Source organism: Amphiura filiformis, chromosome 1 (genome assembly GCF_039555335.1).
Source record: "Amphiura filiformis chromosome 1, Afil_fr2py, whole genome shotgun sequence".
Taxonomy (NCBI): Eukaryota; Metazoa; Echinodermata; class Ophiuroidea; order Amphilepidida; family Amphiuridae; genus Amphiura; species Amphiura filiformis.
This window is the reverse complement of record NC_092628.1, coordinates 29,880,299-29,899,758: the sequence shown is the minus strand read 5'-3', so window position 1 is coordinate 29,899,758 and position 19,460 is coordinate 29,880,299. Positions and strand designations below refer to the sequence as shown.

The window sequence follows — 19,460 nt, the reverse complement described above, 5'->3', positions numbered from 1 at the left end:
TACAAATCGTATACTTTGCAAACTTGCTGAATTTATTGTTGTTAATGAGTTTTACAAAAGTGTTGTTGTTTCAGCCCTCTTTACAACGTAACTCAAGAACCGCATCCCCTATAAAAGTATATATGTGATATTTTAATTCTTCTACACGCTCGCTATAAATTGAGCAATGTAGTTTTTGCTAAAGCTCACTACCATTCGTAAGATGCTGTGAACTACCAAATCACAACAGTTTAAAATAATTACCGGTAATAACCTTAATATAGATTCGTTTCGTTTCGTTTCTATTTCGAATTATTCATCTATTTCTGCTTTTTGTGGAATATTGAGGGCGCTATTTACATATTTTTAAAATTTAAATTAGCCAAATAATATAACTTATTCCTCACATTGCAGTAGCGTATACAGCCCTTTTTAAACGGGCGCGCGCTCCCGGGTATCAAACTAAAGAGAAGAGAAATTTTAGGAAAATAGAAGAGAAACGCCTGTATGCATGCAATTTTGACGAAATTAATCTCATATTTGACCATTTCAGATTAAAAAAGAAAACATTTAGGCACGCTTCGCGCGAATTTGTTCCAACTTAAACCATTTGACCATTTAAACTTCAATATATTATATTTAGGGCAGACCGGGGCAAAGTGGACCAAAATATTTTGGTCTAGCCCAAACAGGATTACGAAGCAAGGCAAGGCAAAACGTAAGGTTTATAATCTTACCTTAGGACAGAAACTAACAAATGACGTTAATGAAGTTGGTCAAAAATGCAGCTTTATTAAATGGCGTGGACTTGAAAAAGGTCGTTCCGCTTTGCCCCAGGTTCATTGGGCCGGGGTAGAGTGAAACGTGGAGGGGGCATTTTAGAAATGCACCCCTTTCAGGTGTGTCTTCATTGTCAATACCACTTAGGGCCTACCTCTTGGTATATCAGTATAGTATGGCCGGATAAATTTCTATTGCATAGTTCTGAGTGGGATCTGTTTCCGGTGTTCCACTTTGCCCCATCCACGTTAGACTATTGTCCACTTTGCCCCGACCAGGTGAGATTTTTCTCGACATGCATCACTATCTTGTACGCTAATGTATGCTATTCCTGTTACCATGCATAGAATATGCTTAAGCCCATCTATCATTAAGGGGGTACTACACCCCTGGCCAATTTTGTGCCTATTTTTGCATTTTTCTCAACAATTATAGCACATTGGTGACAAGTAAGATATGCTTATTATAAAGGCAGGACTACAACTACTGTATTGAAAATTCAGCAACTCAAAGCCAGTAGTTATTGATTTATTGATCAAATATTGGGTTTCCCTCATTTTTGACTGTAACTTCACAACTGTTGTCTGTGCTGAAATAAAATTTCCAGTGCAGTAGTTGTAGTCTTTGCCCCTATAATATACATATCTTACTTGTCACCAATGCGCTATAATTTTTGAGAAAAATGCAAAAATAGGCACAAAATTGGGCAGGGGTGTAGTACCCCCTTAATATGGCTATCGAAGTAATTCAGCAAAAGCACAGTGTTTTGGCAGATTATAATATTTCTATAAATTATCGGGTTAAATATATGAAAAACAAACATTTTCTGCAAAAATCACACATACCTGACTTGATTGCCCCCTATCACAAACAATGCTGGATCCATGCCGTGTTCTAAATACATAAGCTTCGAGATTGAGGGCAGCATATACAGAAGTTAATGGGGGTGTTTCGCTTTGCCCCGTGGTCCACTTTGCCCCGGTCTCCCCTACACGTTTCATGATCCTTTCTTAGCTCACCAAGCAATTCGCCCAAACACCCCCACCCCACCACCCGGTTGCTGAAGTTCTGTATATGCGCCTGCATTTCATGATAAAAAGTTTTCGAACATTTCCTTGCCAGACTTGGTTAGTCTTTGTTTCTAATTCCATTTATCATACAAGTATTAAAGAAGAAGGTTTAAGATAAATAGTGCCACCAGTGCTCATCTTACTTTAAAATGACTACAGTTTTACTTGCCATCAAACAAACGTGAGTTATAAAGCCTAGGAACTGCAAAATGTACACCTGTTTATTACTGCTTGCTTGAAACCAATATGACGATATGGTAAGTAAAATAAACACATAAACATATCTTAAAACTGACTCCCTTGGCATAGATAAGGTGTAGGAAATATTAGATAAGTTATTTGTAGTTGTAGTTTAATCCGATTTAATACACATGTATCAAGTACAACATCAATTATAACCATATTTCTTGTGTAAACCAGTAGCATTTATGTCGTAATTGTCGATTTATCGCTTGTCCAGTTTTATTTTAAAGACATTATTTAAAATATTAACCATCAACAGAACTCACTTCACAACTCGCCCCATAAACTCACCCACAACTCGCCAATGGGACACAACTCGCCAATTTTAGACAATCCCAAAATATAGTGATTATTTAAGGGATCTCGAATGAGCGTTTTGAGCGTTTCGACAGTATTTTTTATGGAACATGAGAGCACCCCAGACGTATCGAATTGCATTCTGAATACGAAGCATGTCTTTCTGATATCAAATAATTTTCATTTTTTTAAAATCACGATATAATACAAATTGTATGACAAAAATTTGATATTTTTCAAATTTTTGATATATAACAGTCCTCGATGTAAATTGTATAAATCTAATGATATATTCTTAAAGTGTATGTAGCTGGGAGGAAAATCCGACGATCAATTGAAAATTTTGACCTTTCATATTGAAGATATGGATTTTTTTCCCAAAAAGACCTAATTTTTTATAGTGTTTTGGGAAAAAAAATCCATATCTTCAATACGAAAGGTCAAAATTTTCAATTGATCGTCGGCTTTTCATCCCACCTACATACACGTTAAGTATAAATCATCAGATTTATAAAGTTTACTTCGAGTACTATTAAATATCAAAAATATCAATTTTTAATGATTTGCCATAAAATGTGTATTATATTGCGAATTTCAAAAAATCAAAATTATTTGATATCAGAATGACATTCTTCGTATTCAGAATGCAATTCGATATGTCTGATGTGATCTAATGTCCCACAATAAATACTGTCCAAACGTTCATACCCCTTCCCTTAAAGATGTCAGTACAACAGATACATTTTGCAATGTTATTTTACATGTGTAGCATTCGTAATTACACTTAATTTACTGTTCCGTTCTACAGTTTAAAATCCGTTATTTTAGTGGCGAAATGTGGGGTGGGTAGTGATAACGGATAACCAAGTTCCCATAAAACATATGTGGGTTTGTGTGGGGTGGGTGTGTGAGGGTGGGGTGGGGTGGTTTGTTTGATTGTGTACGAAACTACGGATTTTTATATAACGTATATAATTTTAAACGTAAAATATAATAATAATAGTACCAGTTCCAAGGGAAGTGAACCGTGCAGTTATACTATACTGGTATTTACTTTGCGATTGTCATGATTTACTTTGACCCAGCATGAACTTTAAAAGGAAGTTCATCGTAAAAACAAATAACAAAAAGACATTAAAATATATATAAATATATTTTATGAAGCTGATAATCAACTAGAATTGCTGCATGCAGTGAAATGCTGAACAAACCGACATTGTAGATTTATACAATGTTAGGCTAATGTTACAGGGAAATCGTTTCCCAAGTCTCCATATGTACAATCAATATACGACCGGAACAGGAATAACGATGTTACCATTTATATTCGCCTTGATAACATTTGGTTATATCATGAACATGAATAGTGTTGTATGTCAAGATCACTTCGGTAAGTACTATTCGCTACTTGCACGGTTCCGCCATTATGCACTATGTGCGGGGAGAGCCTCGAACTGGCAGCATACATGAATGGGAATTGAACTAGTCATAACGTTCTGTGTAAGGTTACATAATTCTTCCTTTCATGTATGCTGCCAGTTCGAGGCTCTCCCCGCACATAGTGCATAATGGCGGAACCGTGCAAGTAGCGAATATTGGAATAACGCAGCTTTAATAGTCACATACGTAAAATCACATACGTAAAATTTATATCCGACATACAGGGTGAGTTAATGACTTGTGTAGCTTGACTATTTTACGGACGGACGTCTTCTGATACATTTTAAGAACGGGCCTTTATCAAGTAAGATAATAATAATGGAGACTTTAGTTGACATTGTCCGAGTACCGTAGAATGGGGACATTTTTGGCACTCTCTGTATTGTATATATGTTCCTTTAGCCCCATAAGCCAAACTTTTGATGGCATATTATATCTACTCATAATGCCTTTAATCCACGATTTAAAAGAAATTGAACATATGTTGGGGTATATATTTTATAAAATGTTAGTGACCCCGACATCGGGGTAAATAGGGACAGTACTGGTCTGGATAGGGAAAGCACTACTTTGAAGGAGTGTGTGCCTTTTACGCCTCATATAGAGTGCAGGGAATGGGCACTGAGTGAGTTTTAAAAAACCAATATAAACATGTCAGGGTAATTCTTACCACCATATAAACTGTTTAAAATCTGATTTCTTGACAACGTTGATCAGGCTCGTCAATACAGGAAGAAGTACAAGGATAGGATGTGGTGGGGTAAGGGAGGTTGGGGTAGGGTGCTGGGTGGTAGGGTAGTAGTTCCTTTAGCCCCATAAGCCAAACTTTTGATGGCATATTATATCTACTCATAATGCCTTTAATCCACGATTTAAAAGAAATTGAACATATGTTGGGGTATATATTTTATAAAATGTTAGTGACCCCGACATCGGGGTAAATAGGGACAGTACTGGTCTGGATAGGGAAAGCACTACTTTGAAGGAGTGTGTGCCTTTTTACTCCTCATATAGAGTGCAGGGAATGGGCACTGAGTGAGTTTTAAAAAACCAATATAAACATGTCAGGGTAATTCTTACCACCATATAAACTGTTTAAAATCTGATTTCTTGACAACGTTGATCAGGCTCGTCAATACAGGAAGAAGTACAAGGATAGGATGTGGTGGGGTAAGGGAGGTTGGGGTAGGGTGCTGGGTGGTAGGGTAGTAGATGGGAAGGGTAGGGTAGTGGCGTCGGGGTGCAGTGTGATATAAGAGGGGTATTTTGGTGGTAGGGATAGTGAATATGGTTTTGGGGGTAGTGGATGGGTGGTGGGTAGGGGATAGGTGGGGTGGGGTGGGGCAGGATAGTGGAGTGCTGGGATAGGGCGTGGGTAGTGGGGTCATATTCATATTCCTTACCACCTAGATACCCCTCTTATATCACACTGCACCCCGACGCCACTACCCTACCCTTCCCATCTACTACCCTACCACCCAGCACCCTACCCCAACCTCCCTTACCCCACCACATCCTATCCTTGTACTTCTTCCTGTATTGACGAGCCTGATCAACGTTGTCAAGAAATCAGATTTTCAATTTGGGATTAAGGGCTGGGGTATGAACGTTTGGACAGTATTTATTTTGGGACATTAGAGCACATCAGACATATCGAATTGCATTCTGAATACGAAGAATGTCATACTGATATCAAATAATTTTGATTTTTGAAATTCGCAATTTAATACACATTTTATGGCAAATCATTAAAATTTATATTTTGATATTTAACAGTACTTGAAGTAAACTTTATAAATCTGATGATTTATACTTAAAGTGTATGTAGGTGGGATGAAAAGCCGACGATCAATTGAAAATTGTGACCTTTCGTATTGAAGATATGGATTTTTTTTCCCAAAACACCAAAAAAATTAGGTCTTTTGGGAAAAAAATCCATATCTTCAATATGAAAGGTCAAAATTTTCAATTGACCGTCGGCTTTTCCTCCCTGCTACACACACTTTAAGAGTATATCATTTGATTTATATAATTTACTTCGAGGACTGTTATATATCAAAAATTTGAAAAATATCAAATTTTTATAATTTGTCATAAAATTTGTATTATATTGTGATTTAAGAAAAAAGAAAATGTTTGGATATTAGAAAGACATGCTTCGTATTCAGAATGCAATTCGATAGGTCTGAGGTGCTCTCATGTCCCACAAAAATACTGTCGAAACGCAATAAACGCTCATTTTGGATCCCTTAAATAATCACTATATTTTGGGATTGTCTAAAATTGGCGAGTTGTGTCCCATTGGCGAGTTGTGGGTGAGTTTATGGGGCGAGTTGTGAAGTGAGTAGTGTTGGAATTCAACTCTTTCATTAATAATCATTTTTATACTTTTATGCCACGTTTTTCTTTTTCTTCTATTCCATAATGCTATTGATTTGAATTGAATTGTCAACATTTCAAGATGGAGACGTACGTCTTGTCGACGGCAAAGAATGGGAAGGTAGAATAGAGGTGTATTATGAAGGTGGATGGAGGGTGGTGTGTTATGACACTGACAGTTCCACGGATAGGGAATGGGGCGATCGTGAAGCGTGGGTAACCTGTCGACAGTTAGGCTATCCTGGGGGAAAAGCAACTTCAGTCAGTGGATATTCTAATACAGGAAGCAGGAAAATCAATGATGTGAGATGTCCAGATGGTAAGCTATCTTTTCTGAAAGATCCGTTTTAATTAAACGAAACCTCTCATGCATGGTCACAGCTTAGACATTTCTTTCAAATTTATTTCAGGTCCTAATTTATGCTCTTCTTGCATGATACAGCCACGATCTTAGGTAGCATATGGTACCCGCCTATGCTGACGGAAATGCAATTTATTTGCATTGCCATTCTATATTGAATTTGTGTAATAAAGTAATAAAGTAGTCTTAATTAAGGGGGTTCGAAACGATGTTTCTGGAAAACAGAAACTGAATTTAGAACCATTTGAATAGATTGAATAAGTTAAGCTAAATACACTGAGCAAAATAGTTTTTGTTGGAAGGAAATCGGACATACGGTTGTCAAGATATACATGTTTTTAGTTTCTTTGTATTCTATTGTTTTTGCCAATATATTGATGAAGTTAATGAGGAAAATTGGCATAATGTGCTCATGAATATTCATGTTTGCCAATATTATACCAATATCTTATGAATAAACCTTCATACTACTTTTATTTTATATGATTTTGACATGAAACTTTGCCAATGTGTTTCTATGGCCTAAAACATTAACATGTGATTTTCCCGCCCATCTAATTTGCATATTTGCATAATTAATTAGCATTATACTTAAGGCTAATTAATTATGCAAATATGCAAATTAGATGGGCGGGAAAATCACATGTTAAAGGTTTAGGTCATAGAGACACATTGGCAAAGTTTCAGGTCAAAATTTTAAAGGTAAAAGTAGTATGAAGGTTTATTCATAAAATATTGGGAAAATATTGGCAAAAATTAATATTAATGAGCACATTTTGCCAATATTCCTCATTAACTTCATCAATATATTGGCAAAAACAATAGAATACAAAGAATCTTTCAACAGCAATATCTCAAAAACCGTTTGTCCGATTTGGCTCAAATTTTGGAATTAAGATTATTTTGCATATCTCTCTGCAACAAGTCTATTTAATCTCAATCAGAGCAACTTGATTTTGCCTTTCGTACCACCTTAAAGGAGGATGGTACGATTTCATAACATCAATTATGTAGAATGACATTGACACTCACCACCTATGGTGTTTACTACTATTATTTCGATTTCAAAATGGTTTTTGTCTCAAGAGCAAATGGAAACGGGCAAAGCAGTTGCGATTGTTTTCGATGTAGGACTATGCGGAATGTCCCATTTATTTTTATTGCATTTTTGTGCCACTTGTTTTTCGCCTGTTTTGACGCCAAATTTCTTCTTTTTTGATGATTGACCCATATAAGGCCAAATAAAAAAATAAACATGTTTCACGTCCCCTCCCGCTTCCTTTTTTGAGGTTTTCTCAAATAAATTTTTATTTTTTGAAATTCAGTTATAACTTTTCAAAAAACATGTCTAGGAAGTTGGGATGCTTTCTATAGCCTTGTTAAGATACAAGAAACATTTTAGGAAGGTTTTGTGATCATTAGAGGGGGTGTAACTCTCAGAACAACAAATAAAAAAGGGCCTCCTCCTTTTTCCAGACATTATTGTATGTACGGATTGTACGCTAAAACAGCTCAGTATGGGTATTTACACCAATTTTGCGATAAAAAATAGAAAATAAAAAGCCCCCTCTTCCTCCTTTTTTTCGAAAACCCGGACGTGAAACATGTTTTATTTTTTACTTAGCCTAATACATAACACTGCGAAACTGTACATCCAAAGGTCCATGGAAATTAATGATGGGTCACTGAGCTGGTATAGATAATAAAAACCCTTATAAATTCAGAAATGGAACAAAGGTCTTGTCAAAAGAGCGTAATAAAGATATCCTTGTGATAAATTTGGATTTTATGCACATTTTGCCTCATATTAATTTGTTATTTTATAGATGACATTGATAGCCTTCGATACTGTACAGATTTTGAGTTTCAAAATACAGATTGTAGAGACGACAAACAAGCAGGAGTCATTTGCTATAATGGTAAGAGTGTTTACCTAATAATACAAAACAAAAACCTCTGATGTACTCCAATAGTTTAATACCATTGCTGTGAACATCAACAAGATAACTACAACGTTTAGCTTTCCAATGCCTTTTGTTTTATTTGGTGTTGTCGTTGGCGATTATGTTGTTTAATATGAAATTCTCCCAAATTCATTTTGTGCCACTTAGGGTACAATAATACTCGTTGGGACAATGCACAAGAATGTTGACAAAAACAAAACGTTAATACGAACAGTTACTTTGACATGTTTGAAGTTACAAAGGGCTTTTTATTATCTTTTTGGTTAATTTTCAAAACAATATCGCAAATATACCATGCATGCTTTCTAAAAGAACCTCCATTAGAACAAGATGGTACCAGGTTTGGAATATTAGAAACTGAATTCCAGTGACAATGTTAACCCGAAATACCAAAATTTAAATTTTGTGGGGCCAATCTTATTGAAGATTATTGCCCTAGGGATTATTGTCAACGATACAAAAACAATAAAAACAAATGGGTCAAATAATATATTTCTCACCTGTTACGACTTAATTTTCTTCATAAGGGAAGCGATTGATAAATTCTATAATGTAATTCCTATATACTTCTAACTCCTATATATATTTAATGTTTTCATTCATTTCAAAATAACGTAAATAGGTATGAACAAATTAACAAATTAAGTAAACGGCTTTGCTCACATCTTGAATGTTATCGTGTTTAAATAACCTTCGTAAGTTGAATGTTAACTGACTATTCTCACAAGATCTATTTTGTTCCGATTTGTTCATGTCATTGCGATGTTCTCATATCAGCTGATGGAGCCTGTCTTGATGGTTATGTACCCTTCCAAACTTCTTGCTACAAAGTGAGCAATGAGCAGCGCACTAGGTCAGAGGCTCGCGAGGCTTGTGAGAGTGACGGTGGGCATTTGGCAGATATAAGATCATCGGACGAAAACGAATTTATCATTAGAATAATCAAGGCATCTGGTGGTGGAACTACTTGGTTTGGATTGCTTGAAGACTCTAACACTCCGGGGGAATATATATGGTCAGATAGATCACCTTTAATTCATGAGGCATGGCATGATATAGACACCGATCGTGACGATATTTGCATGCGACTAAGAAGAGGGTCTGATTATGCTTGGCGTGATGACAATTGTGATGATGACAATAGGTTTGTGTGCGAACTTCAAGGTAAATATACTCTATCAGCATCTCATTCTCTCGACCTTTTTCTTAAAGCCATAATGTACGATCTTATAATATGAAATTGGTACATTTTTTCAAACCTGATTTTTTTGCATATTTGTCATGTTTACACATGTCCCAACTTGCACCTAAATGGAATCGGCCAAATTTGTTGTCTTTGTAGGTCAACAGAGCAAAGTTCTACATATTATCATAATTTAAAAATTATGATAATATGTCCTCCGACCCTTCCGTCAGTTATTACTGCTATTATTTCAACATTTTGAATAAAGAATAACAAAATCAAACTTTGACGGAAATCGTACATTAAGGCTTTAATGTGCCAGAAGCCATGCTACCAATTATAATGTGGGGTTTGTTGTTGTTGTTGTTGTTGTTGTTGTATTTTTTAAACAACTTTGTTAGTGTAGACAGTTATGTTGGTATTGACCTAGTCCATTGCCCAAAAAGTGAGCATTGTTGATCTCTTTCTATCTGCACAATGTAACTAATGTGGTGAATTTCATGATTCCCTCAATTGATACATGATACAATTCTCGCGTTTAACAATACGATGCGCCGCCAGCGGTTGCTTTTGGCAGTCAAATTTTCGACTCCATCGACATCGCCGTTCTAGCTGCTATTGAATTTTCACGCGATAATAAATATGTTTAAAACAGCTCCACGAATGATTCCCTGTGATCAATAGATAGAAAATGGATCTACTATAGTTGTAAATTGTTGTTTTAGTGTGCATTCGCATGTAACATCATTATAATGACATTTAAACCCACAATGATGCATGTTCCTGTATTGTATTCGTATTACGCAAGCTTTGGATGTCGACTCATTTCCCCATGATGCTGTGCGTATTTTGGCCTCGACCCAGCGACCGCTGGAGGTGCATCGTATTGTGAAACGCGAGAATTAACACATGTACAAAAAAAAAGTTATTCCAAATTAATCTTATGTTTACCATAGCACTTTTTGACACGTCTGCCAGAAGGGGTTACAGATTCTCTGCATAATTTTTTAATATTTTCTATACTAAACATGCTGTCAAACATAATTATAGTGTTGGGTGTCCAAAGTAGAAGAGAAAATGGGGATTTACTTCACACAATCCTAGATATACAGGGTGGTCCAAAAACAACTTTACCCAATTTCAAAGTTTCATATCTGATCCTGTGTCATATACTGGGGCACCCAAAAAGGTGGTTTTGTCACATTTTGATGTGCAGCTTAGATTTCAAAACACTGTCTCTTGAGTATTCCTTCACTTAGAAGATTCAATTAGGTCTTAAATTGAGGCTAATTCATTCTATATTACCCATGTTTTTATCCTGTTTAAAAATATTTGTTAATTATTTTTTATGACGTTTGGCATGAAATGTGCCAAGGTGGTTGAGGATTAGGGGAGGAGGATTAGGGGGAGGGATTCATATTGTAAATTTGATTTAAAACCCCCATTAAAAATTTGAATCTAGTAAAAAAATTTCTAAATGAACGCCCCCTCCGAAAAAATAGAGTCTTGAACGCACTGGCTAAAACAATGGGTTCAACAATAATATTCACACTTCAGTCGGTAAAAAAAAAGTTTGTACCCCAACCACGGTTCGAACATCTGGCTACGCCACTGGGGATTAGGTCAAACTGCACAATATTGACTTCACTGATTTGATTTGGTTCAATTGTCATGTTATGGAAAAAATTCATAAATAATGTATTATCCCTCGTGATTTAAAATAATAAATGTATCAAGACCCGGATGAAATAGTGAGTCTTGCATACGATTCACATTTTTATTCATATTATTAAAATGACATTTGGGATTAAGCCCAGAAATTAAATTGGAATTGAATCAATCATTTTTCAACATAGGCCTAAAACAGACTTTATCAAGTGATTTTCTGTCATCAAGTGATGGAAAAGTCTGTTCTTACGTCATAGGACTATCCCGATTGTAGATATCATCACAGCATCACCATCTTCTGAAGACGCTAGTCAATCTAGCGAAAAAGTTCCAGGTGAGAGAAAAAATAGTGTAGTGTTGGAGCTAAACTCTTTCATTAATTAATCATTTTTATACTTTTATGCCACGTTTTCTTTTTCTTCTATTCCATAATGCTATTGATTTGAATTGAATTGTCAACATTTCAAGATGGACACGTACGTCTTGTCGACGGCAAAGAATGGGAAGGTAGAATAGAGGTGTATTATGACGGTGGATGGAGGGTGGTGTGTTATGACACTTACAGTTCCACGGATAGGGAATGGGGCGATCGTGAAGCGTGGGTAACCTGTCGACAGTTAGGCTATCCTGGAGGAAAAGCAACTTCAGACATTGGATATTCTAATACCGGAAGCAAGAAAATCAATGACGTGAGATGTCCAGATGGTAAGCTATCTTTTCTGAAAGATCCGTTTTAATTGAACGAAACCTCTCATGGTCACAGCTTGGACATTTCAGGTCCTAATTTATGCTCTTGCATAATACAGCCATGATCTTAGATAGCATATGGTACTTGCCTATGCTGAAGAAAATGCAATTTATTTATATTGGTATTCTGTATTGAATTTGTGTAATAAAGGAGTCTTAATTAAAGGAGGATGGTACAATTTCATAACATCAATTATGTTGAATGACATTAACACTCACCACCTATGGTGTTTACTACTATTATTTCGATTTCAAAATGGTTTTTGTCTCAAGAGCAAATGGAAACGGGCAAAGCAGTTGCGATTGTTTTCGATGTAGGACTATGCGGAATGTCCCATTTCTTTTTATTGCATTTTTGTGCCACTTGTTTTTCGCCTGTTTTGACGCCAAATTTCTTCATTTTTGATGATTGACCCATATACATAACAATGCGAAACTGTACATCCAAAGGTCCATGGAAATTAATGATGGGTCACTGAGCTGGTATAGATAATAAAAACCCTTATAAATTCAGAAATGGAACAAAGGTCTTGTCAAAAGAGCGTAATAAAGATATCCTTGTGATAAATTTGGATTTTATGCACATTTTGCCTCATATTAATTTGTTATTTTATAGATGACATTGATAGCCTTCGATACTGTACAGATTTTGAGTTTCAAAATACAGATTGTAGAGACGACAAACAAGCAGGAGTCATTTGCTATAATGGTAAGAGTGTTTACCTAATAATACAAAACAAAAACCTCTGATGTACTCCAATAGTTTAATACCATTGCTGTGAACATCAACAAGATAACTACAACGTTTAGCTTTCCAATGCCTTTTGTTTTATTTGGTGTTGTCGTTGGCGATTATGTTGTTTAATATGAAATTCTCCCAAATTCATTTTGTGCCACTTAGGGCACAATAGTACTCGTTGGGACAATGCACAAGAATGTTGACAAAAACAAAACGTTAATACGAACAGTTACTTTGACATGTTTGAAGTTACAAAGGGCTTTTTATTATCTTTTTGGTTAATTTTCAAAACAATATCGCAAGTATACCATGCATGCTTTCTAAAAGAACCTCCATTTGAACAAGATGGTACCAGGTTTGGAATATTAGAAACTGAATTCCAGTGAAAATGTTAACCCGAAATACCAAAATTTAAATTTTGTGGGGCCAATCTTATTGAAGATTATTGCCCTAGGGATTATTGTCAACGATACAAAAACAATAAAAACAAATGGGTCAAATAATATATTTCTCACCTGTTACGACTTAATTTTCTTCATAAGGGAAGCGATTGATAAATTCTATAATGTAATTCCTATATACTTCTAACTCCTATATATTTAATGTTTTCATTCATTTCAAAATAACGTAAATAGGTATGAACAAATTAACAAATTAAGTAAACGGCTTTGCTCACATCTTGAAGAAAGATACTTTTTTGTTTGTTTAATGTTATCGTGTTTAAATAACCTTCGTAAGTTGAATGTTAACTGACTATTCTCACAAGATTTTGTTCCGATTTGTTCATGTCATTGCGATGTTCTCATATCAGCTGATGGAGCCTGTCTTGATGGTTATGTACCCTTCCAAACTTCTTGCTACAAAGTGAGCAATGAGCAGCGCATTAGGTCAGAGGCTCGCGAGGCTTGTGAGAGTGACGGTGGGCATTTGGCAGATATAAGATCATCGGACGAAAACGAATTTATCATTAGCATAATCAAGGCATCTGGTGGTGGAACTACTTGGTTTGGATTGCTTGAAGACTCTAACACTCCGGGGGAATATATATGGTCAGATGGATCACCTTTAATTCATGAGACATGGCATGATATAGACACCGATCGTGACGATATTTGCATGCGACTAAGAAGAGGGTCTGGTTATGCTTGGCGTGATGACAATTGTGATGATGACAATAGGTTTGTGTGCGAACTGCAAGGTAAATATACTCTATCAGCATCTCATTCTCTCGATCTTTTTCTTAAAGCCATAATGTACGATCTTATAATATGAAATTGGTACATTTTTTTCAAACCTGATTTTTTTTTGCATATTTGTCATGTTTACACATGTCCCAACTTGCACCTAAATAGAATCGGCCAAATTTGTTGTCTTTGTAGGTCAACAGAGCAAAGTTCAACATATTATCATAATTTAAAAATTATGATAATATGTCCTCCGACCCTTCCCGTCAGTTATTACTGCTATTATTTCAACATTTTGAATAAAGAATAACAAAATCAAAATTTGACGTTGTTGTTGTTGTTGTTGTTGTATTTTTAAACAACTTTGTTAGTGTAGACAGTTATGTTGGTATGGACCTAGTCCATTGCCCAAAAAGTGAGCATTGTTGATCTCTTTCTATCTGCACAATGTAACTAATGTGGTCAAGGTGGTGAATTTCATGAATCCCTCAATTGATACATGATACAATTATCGCGTTTAACAATACGATGCGCCGCCAGCGGTTGCTTTTGGCAGTCAAATTTTCGACTCCAAGTCGACATCGCCGTTCTAGCTGCTATTGAATTTTCACCCGATAATAAATATGTTTAAAACAGCTCCACGAATGATTCCCTGTGATCAATAGATAGAAAATGGATCTACTATAGTTGTAAATTGTTGTTTTAGTGTGCATTCGCATGTAACATCATTATAATGACATTTAAACCCAAATGATGCATGTTCCTGTATTGTATTCGTATTACGCAGGCTTTGGATGTCGACTCATATTCCCATGATGCACTGTGTATTTTGGCCTCGACCCAGCGACCGCTGGAGGCGCATCGTATTGTGAAACGCGAGAATTAACACATGTATAAAAAAAAAGTTATTCCAAATTAATCTTATGTTTACCATAGCACTTTTTGACACGTCTGCCAGAAGGGGTTACAGATTCTCTGCATAATTTTTTAATATTTTCTATACTAAACATGCTGTTTTTATTTTATACCAACGCATATACGGGTACTTGGCCCTCTATCGTGATCATTGTGACTGCAATGATACCAAAATAAATACCCACGACCTCCTAATTGTATCACAATGATTTGTACACTGACCAGGGCTGACAAATGACAATTATTCTAAAAATGACCAGGCTTACCGCGAAGCGTCCATCGCATCGCGCTAGCAAAATGAAGGCCCAATTGAAGCCATTTGGTACACCATTTTGGTATTATTATTGTGTCCAATTTTAGTTTGAAAAAGCTTAAATTAAAGTCATTCGTGGATATGTTTTCACTATTATTGTATAAAATATTGCTTTAATTATATAGTCCTAGTGTTGGGTGTCCAAAGCAGAAGCGAAAGGGTGTCTAAGGCGGGATTCCCCTGAGAAGTGAGAAACCTTTACAAACTGAATGCCCAATTGAAGCTCTTTGGTAGAACATTTTGAGTTTAAAAAAATCCAAAAATGGGTTCAATGAAAACCCAAATTGAAGCTATTATTGGACAGGTTTTCACTATTATTGTATAAATTAGGCCTATAGCCTCAAACATAATTATAGTGTTGGGTGTCCAAAGTAGAAGAGAAAATGGGGATTTACTTCACACAATCCTAGATATACAGGGTGGTCCAAAAACAACTTTACCCAATTTCAAAGTTTCATATATCTCAAAATTGAAAAGTCTGTTTAAAATTAGAAAGCAAAATTATACTTCTACGCTACTCAAATTTGGTGCACTTACCGGAGCGCTTTCACCGGGTCAACCGGCGTCTTCAGCGGATGTTATTGCTCTGAAGATTGTTGTTGCTAGTGATGTACATATAGTACTTGGACACCTCCGATGACGTCACAGATGTTGATGACGTCAAACAGGAAGATGTTTAAAATTGTTGTTGCGAATTCTTAATGACCATCTTTCTAAGAGCATTCGGTGAAAAAATGAATGAAAGAAAATTTAAATTACAAATGTGGCGGCAGTGTTAAGTCAAAGGGCCAAAGTTGAGTTTGTCCACGCGTACGCCTATGGTTGCTGCGACACAGTACATTGGGCTATTTCAGAAATTAACGGCACCCCCTAATGAAGACATGTAAATTTGTGCCATAAATTTTTGGAAATTCCCGCCATAAATTTTTGGAAATTCCCAGACCAAAATGATTTTGTACGTGCATGAGGCACCAAATACTTTCAGAAAGATGTTCTTTCAGAATATGCAACAAAAACTTGTAACAGATTTCCCAACTGTGCGAAACCAACCTTTAAAATTTGGTTAAGTTGTTTTTGGACCACACTGTACACAATATATAGACCAAATGTGATTTTTTTTAATCGCAGATTTTTACCAGATTTGTCGCTTAATTTGGAATAGATTTTTTTAGAATACACTTGGTTACAAGTATTAGCGTAGGGACCTGCACGTATTCTATATTTTAATGTATGATTTATTATTTTTGCACAACTTCAGTTCCAGTTACTACTGTGAAATCATCTGAAAGTCCTATAAACAAAGTGACAACTGAAATATCAGGTATGATAAACTTTTTACAAAAGGGGGTATTGCCCTCCTGGGCCCCGGTTCCGCCGCCGTTGAACTCACCTTCAGGAGCTTGACACAATCCTAGATATACACAATAGCCCAAATGTGATTTTTTTTTTCTAAAAATCGCCGAAGCATGCAGTTTTTACCAGATTTGTCGTTAAATTTGGAATCGATATTTCTTAGAATACACTTGGATTTCAAGTATTGGCGTAGGGACCTACACGTATTCTATATTTTAATGTATGACTTATTCAGTTCCAGTTACTACTGTGAAATCATCTGAAAGTCCTATAAACAAAGTGACAACTGAAATATCAGGTATGATAAACTTTTTACCAAAAATTCATACTGCAATTTTGTATTGTACTTCTTTAAACGATGAAAACTATTTCAAAATATTGACAATAGCCACAATTTAAGTTCATAGTATTACTTGATCATAATAATGTTAGAGAAACCAACCAATTCAATCTCTGCTGTAGAAGATGGTAATGGAGAAAAGCTACAGAGTGATTGAAGCCATTTTGTTACTATTTTTCACTATTATTGTATAAATTATTCATTTAAGTGCTTTAAACATAAAGTGTTGGGTGTCCAAAGCTGAAGCGAAATGGGGATTTGTTTATCAATACACAGGAGAGTTGGAAAATGTTGCCAAATGAATGTCCAACTGAAGGCATTTGGTCCATCATTATTACACTTTTTTTCAGGCCAGACCCCAGGTTGAAAATTATTTTTACCAGATTTGTCACGAAATATGGAATCTATTTCTTGATTACCAGTATTGGCGTAGGGACCTGCACGTATTCTATATTTTAATTTATGACTTGTTATTTTTGCACAACTTCAGTTCCAGTTACTACTTTGAAATCATCTGAAAGTCCTATAAACAAAGTGACAACTGAAATATCAGGTATGATAAACTTTTTTTACCAAATATTTCATGCTGCAATTCTGTGGCCCCGTGCATATACCTGATATCCCACAGACATTAAACTGGGAAAAATCTATTTGATATATTTGATATTGTGTTACTTTACACGTCCATGACATGGGATCAGATTCATGCATGAGGTCACATTGTATTGTACTTCTTGAAAGAATGAAAACTATTTTTGGATATTAACAATAACAAAACTTACTGTCATAATATTACTTTATCATGTTTATTAGATAAACCAACCAATTCAACCTCTGCTGGAGAAAGTGGTATTGGAGAACAGCTACGATATGATAATACAGGTATTACTATATTCCATGAAGATTGTTGTGATAGAAAAGAAAAACAAAGATTACAAAACATACAATTTACATAATGCAAAAACTACATAAAAAGTACATGTTTTAAAAAGGTAATAAATACCTGTACAACACATACAATTTCTATATAGCAAACATAAAATAAAAAACACATTCAAATCCAAATCACTGATCTAAATCGGTGTTGATACACTTATAGCACTTGAGTATGATATGTGACTGAACACCACGAATCAGCCGTAAAGTCGGCCCGGTCAATTTTGTTTTATTTCGTGTATAGAAAATATATATCATAAGCTTTAAAATGGTATATAAATCATTTGACTTCAAACGATATCCAGAAGCGGGGTTATGGTTTGTTACTTTCTTGAACTCTGCTCCTTCAACAAAATGGTACCATTTTTCGGTTCTCCATGTGTCTCGGGTAATAAATATCAAACAGTCATAATTGGTGGTCATTTCAAATCATCCACAAGTCAACGAGGTTCAGGAATGTCCTCTTATTGTTAATTGGTTATACATACCCAGACAAAATGCAATGCTTTGTTACCCACCACTTGAACAGGATTTAGCCAAAGCAAACAAAGACTATCTAGAGCTATTTAAGGATTCTATAGAAATAGGTAGAAGCTTTATTATCCTCTTCAGCAATAGGATTATTGATTGGTTTAAACAGTGTTTGATGAGATACATGTCGCACCAAATTGAGGTACCTGTGAATGCGACCTTCACGCACATTCTACACTGTAACTCAGAATACAATTTGACGACTTTACGGCTCATTCGTAGTGTACGGCCACATATTGTTAAATGCATGAGCCCCATATGTTATTATGTGCCCAGGGCCCCAAATGCTAAAACAAAGGGCCGGTCATTTCTCGGGTGAATAAAGCAGCTGTAGTGCTCTGAGTTGGTAATCTGATAGCACTTGAGCATGATTTTATTCTTTTTAAGTTAGGCGTGCAGCCTAACTTATTTCTTTCTTGCCATTTCTTTCTTTCTTTCTTTCTCACAATTTGCTACTACTCCCACATCCTTGATCGGATTTCAACCAAACTCAGTCACAAGCAGTATTGGGTAGCTGGCTACAAAAGTTATCTGTTGTTTAAATTCAGAGGTCATCCAAGTGGTCACAAGGGTCAAAAAAGTAAAATACTCCAATTGAGCTGAAATTGGAGTATAACTACTCCAATTGAGCTGAAATTTATATGCAATAGAGTACCGAAGTGATGATGTCACAAAAATCTTTTTTTGCATTTCAGCATTTTCATGACCATATTTCAGAACATGATGAAAAATATCTACAGTCCAAATTTGGTGGGAATCGGATCATGAGTGCCGAGATATGGCCGCATGAATACCTATTTAGCCCCACTGAAATCAGTGTTAATTGGCCTGGTTCCAAACAGTTATGAACCAGGCCAATTTTTATGATTTGAATGGGGCTAGTAGGTATTCATGCGGCCATATCTCGGGCCCTCATGATCAGATTCCCACCAAATTTGGACTGTGGATTTTTTTCATCATGTTCTACTGAAATATGGTCATGAAAATGCTGAAATGCAAAAAAAGGAAATTTCATGACGTCACACTTCGGTACTCTAT

At 35.7% G+C, this 19,460-nt stretch overlaps 1 protein-coding gene and 1 long non-coding RNA gene across 2 annotated transcripts in view; one reads left to right on the top strand and one right to left on the bottom strand.

Moving 5' to 3' along the window:
* Nucleotides 1-19,460, bottom strand: part of LOC140141472 (uncharacterized) — a 262,118-nt gene that overhangs the window by 87,831 nt on the left and 154,827 nt on the right. The window lies entirely within an intron of this gene.
* LOC140165970 (uncharacterized) overlaps nucleotides 3,500-19,460 on the top strand; it is a 29,868-nt gene continuing 13,907 nt past the window's right edge. Inside the window, exons 1-7 of the mRNA XM_072189333.1 lie at nucleotides 3,500-3,759; nucleotides 6,271-6,507; nucleotides 8,376-8,468; nucleotides 9,291-9,677; nucleotides 16,521-16,583; nucleotides 16,851-16,913; nucleotides 17,769-17,837. Of these exons, the coding sequence (XP_072045434.1) occupies nucleotides 3,612-3,759; nucleotides 6,271-6,507; nucleotides 8,376-8,468; nucleotides 9,291-9,677; nucleotides 16,521-16,583; nucleotides 16,851-16,913; nucleotides 17,769-17,837 (1,060 nt within the window). The 5' untranslated portion in view covers nucleotides 3,500-3,611. The remainder of the gene's footprint in view (nucleotides 3,760-6,270; nucleotides 6,508-8,375; nucleotides 8,469-9,290; nucleotides 9,678-16,520; nucleotides 16,584-16,850; nucleotides 16,914-17,768; nucleotides 17,838-19,460) is intronic.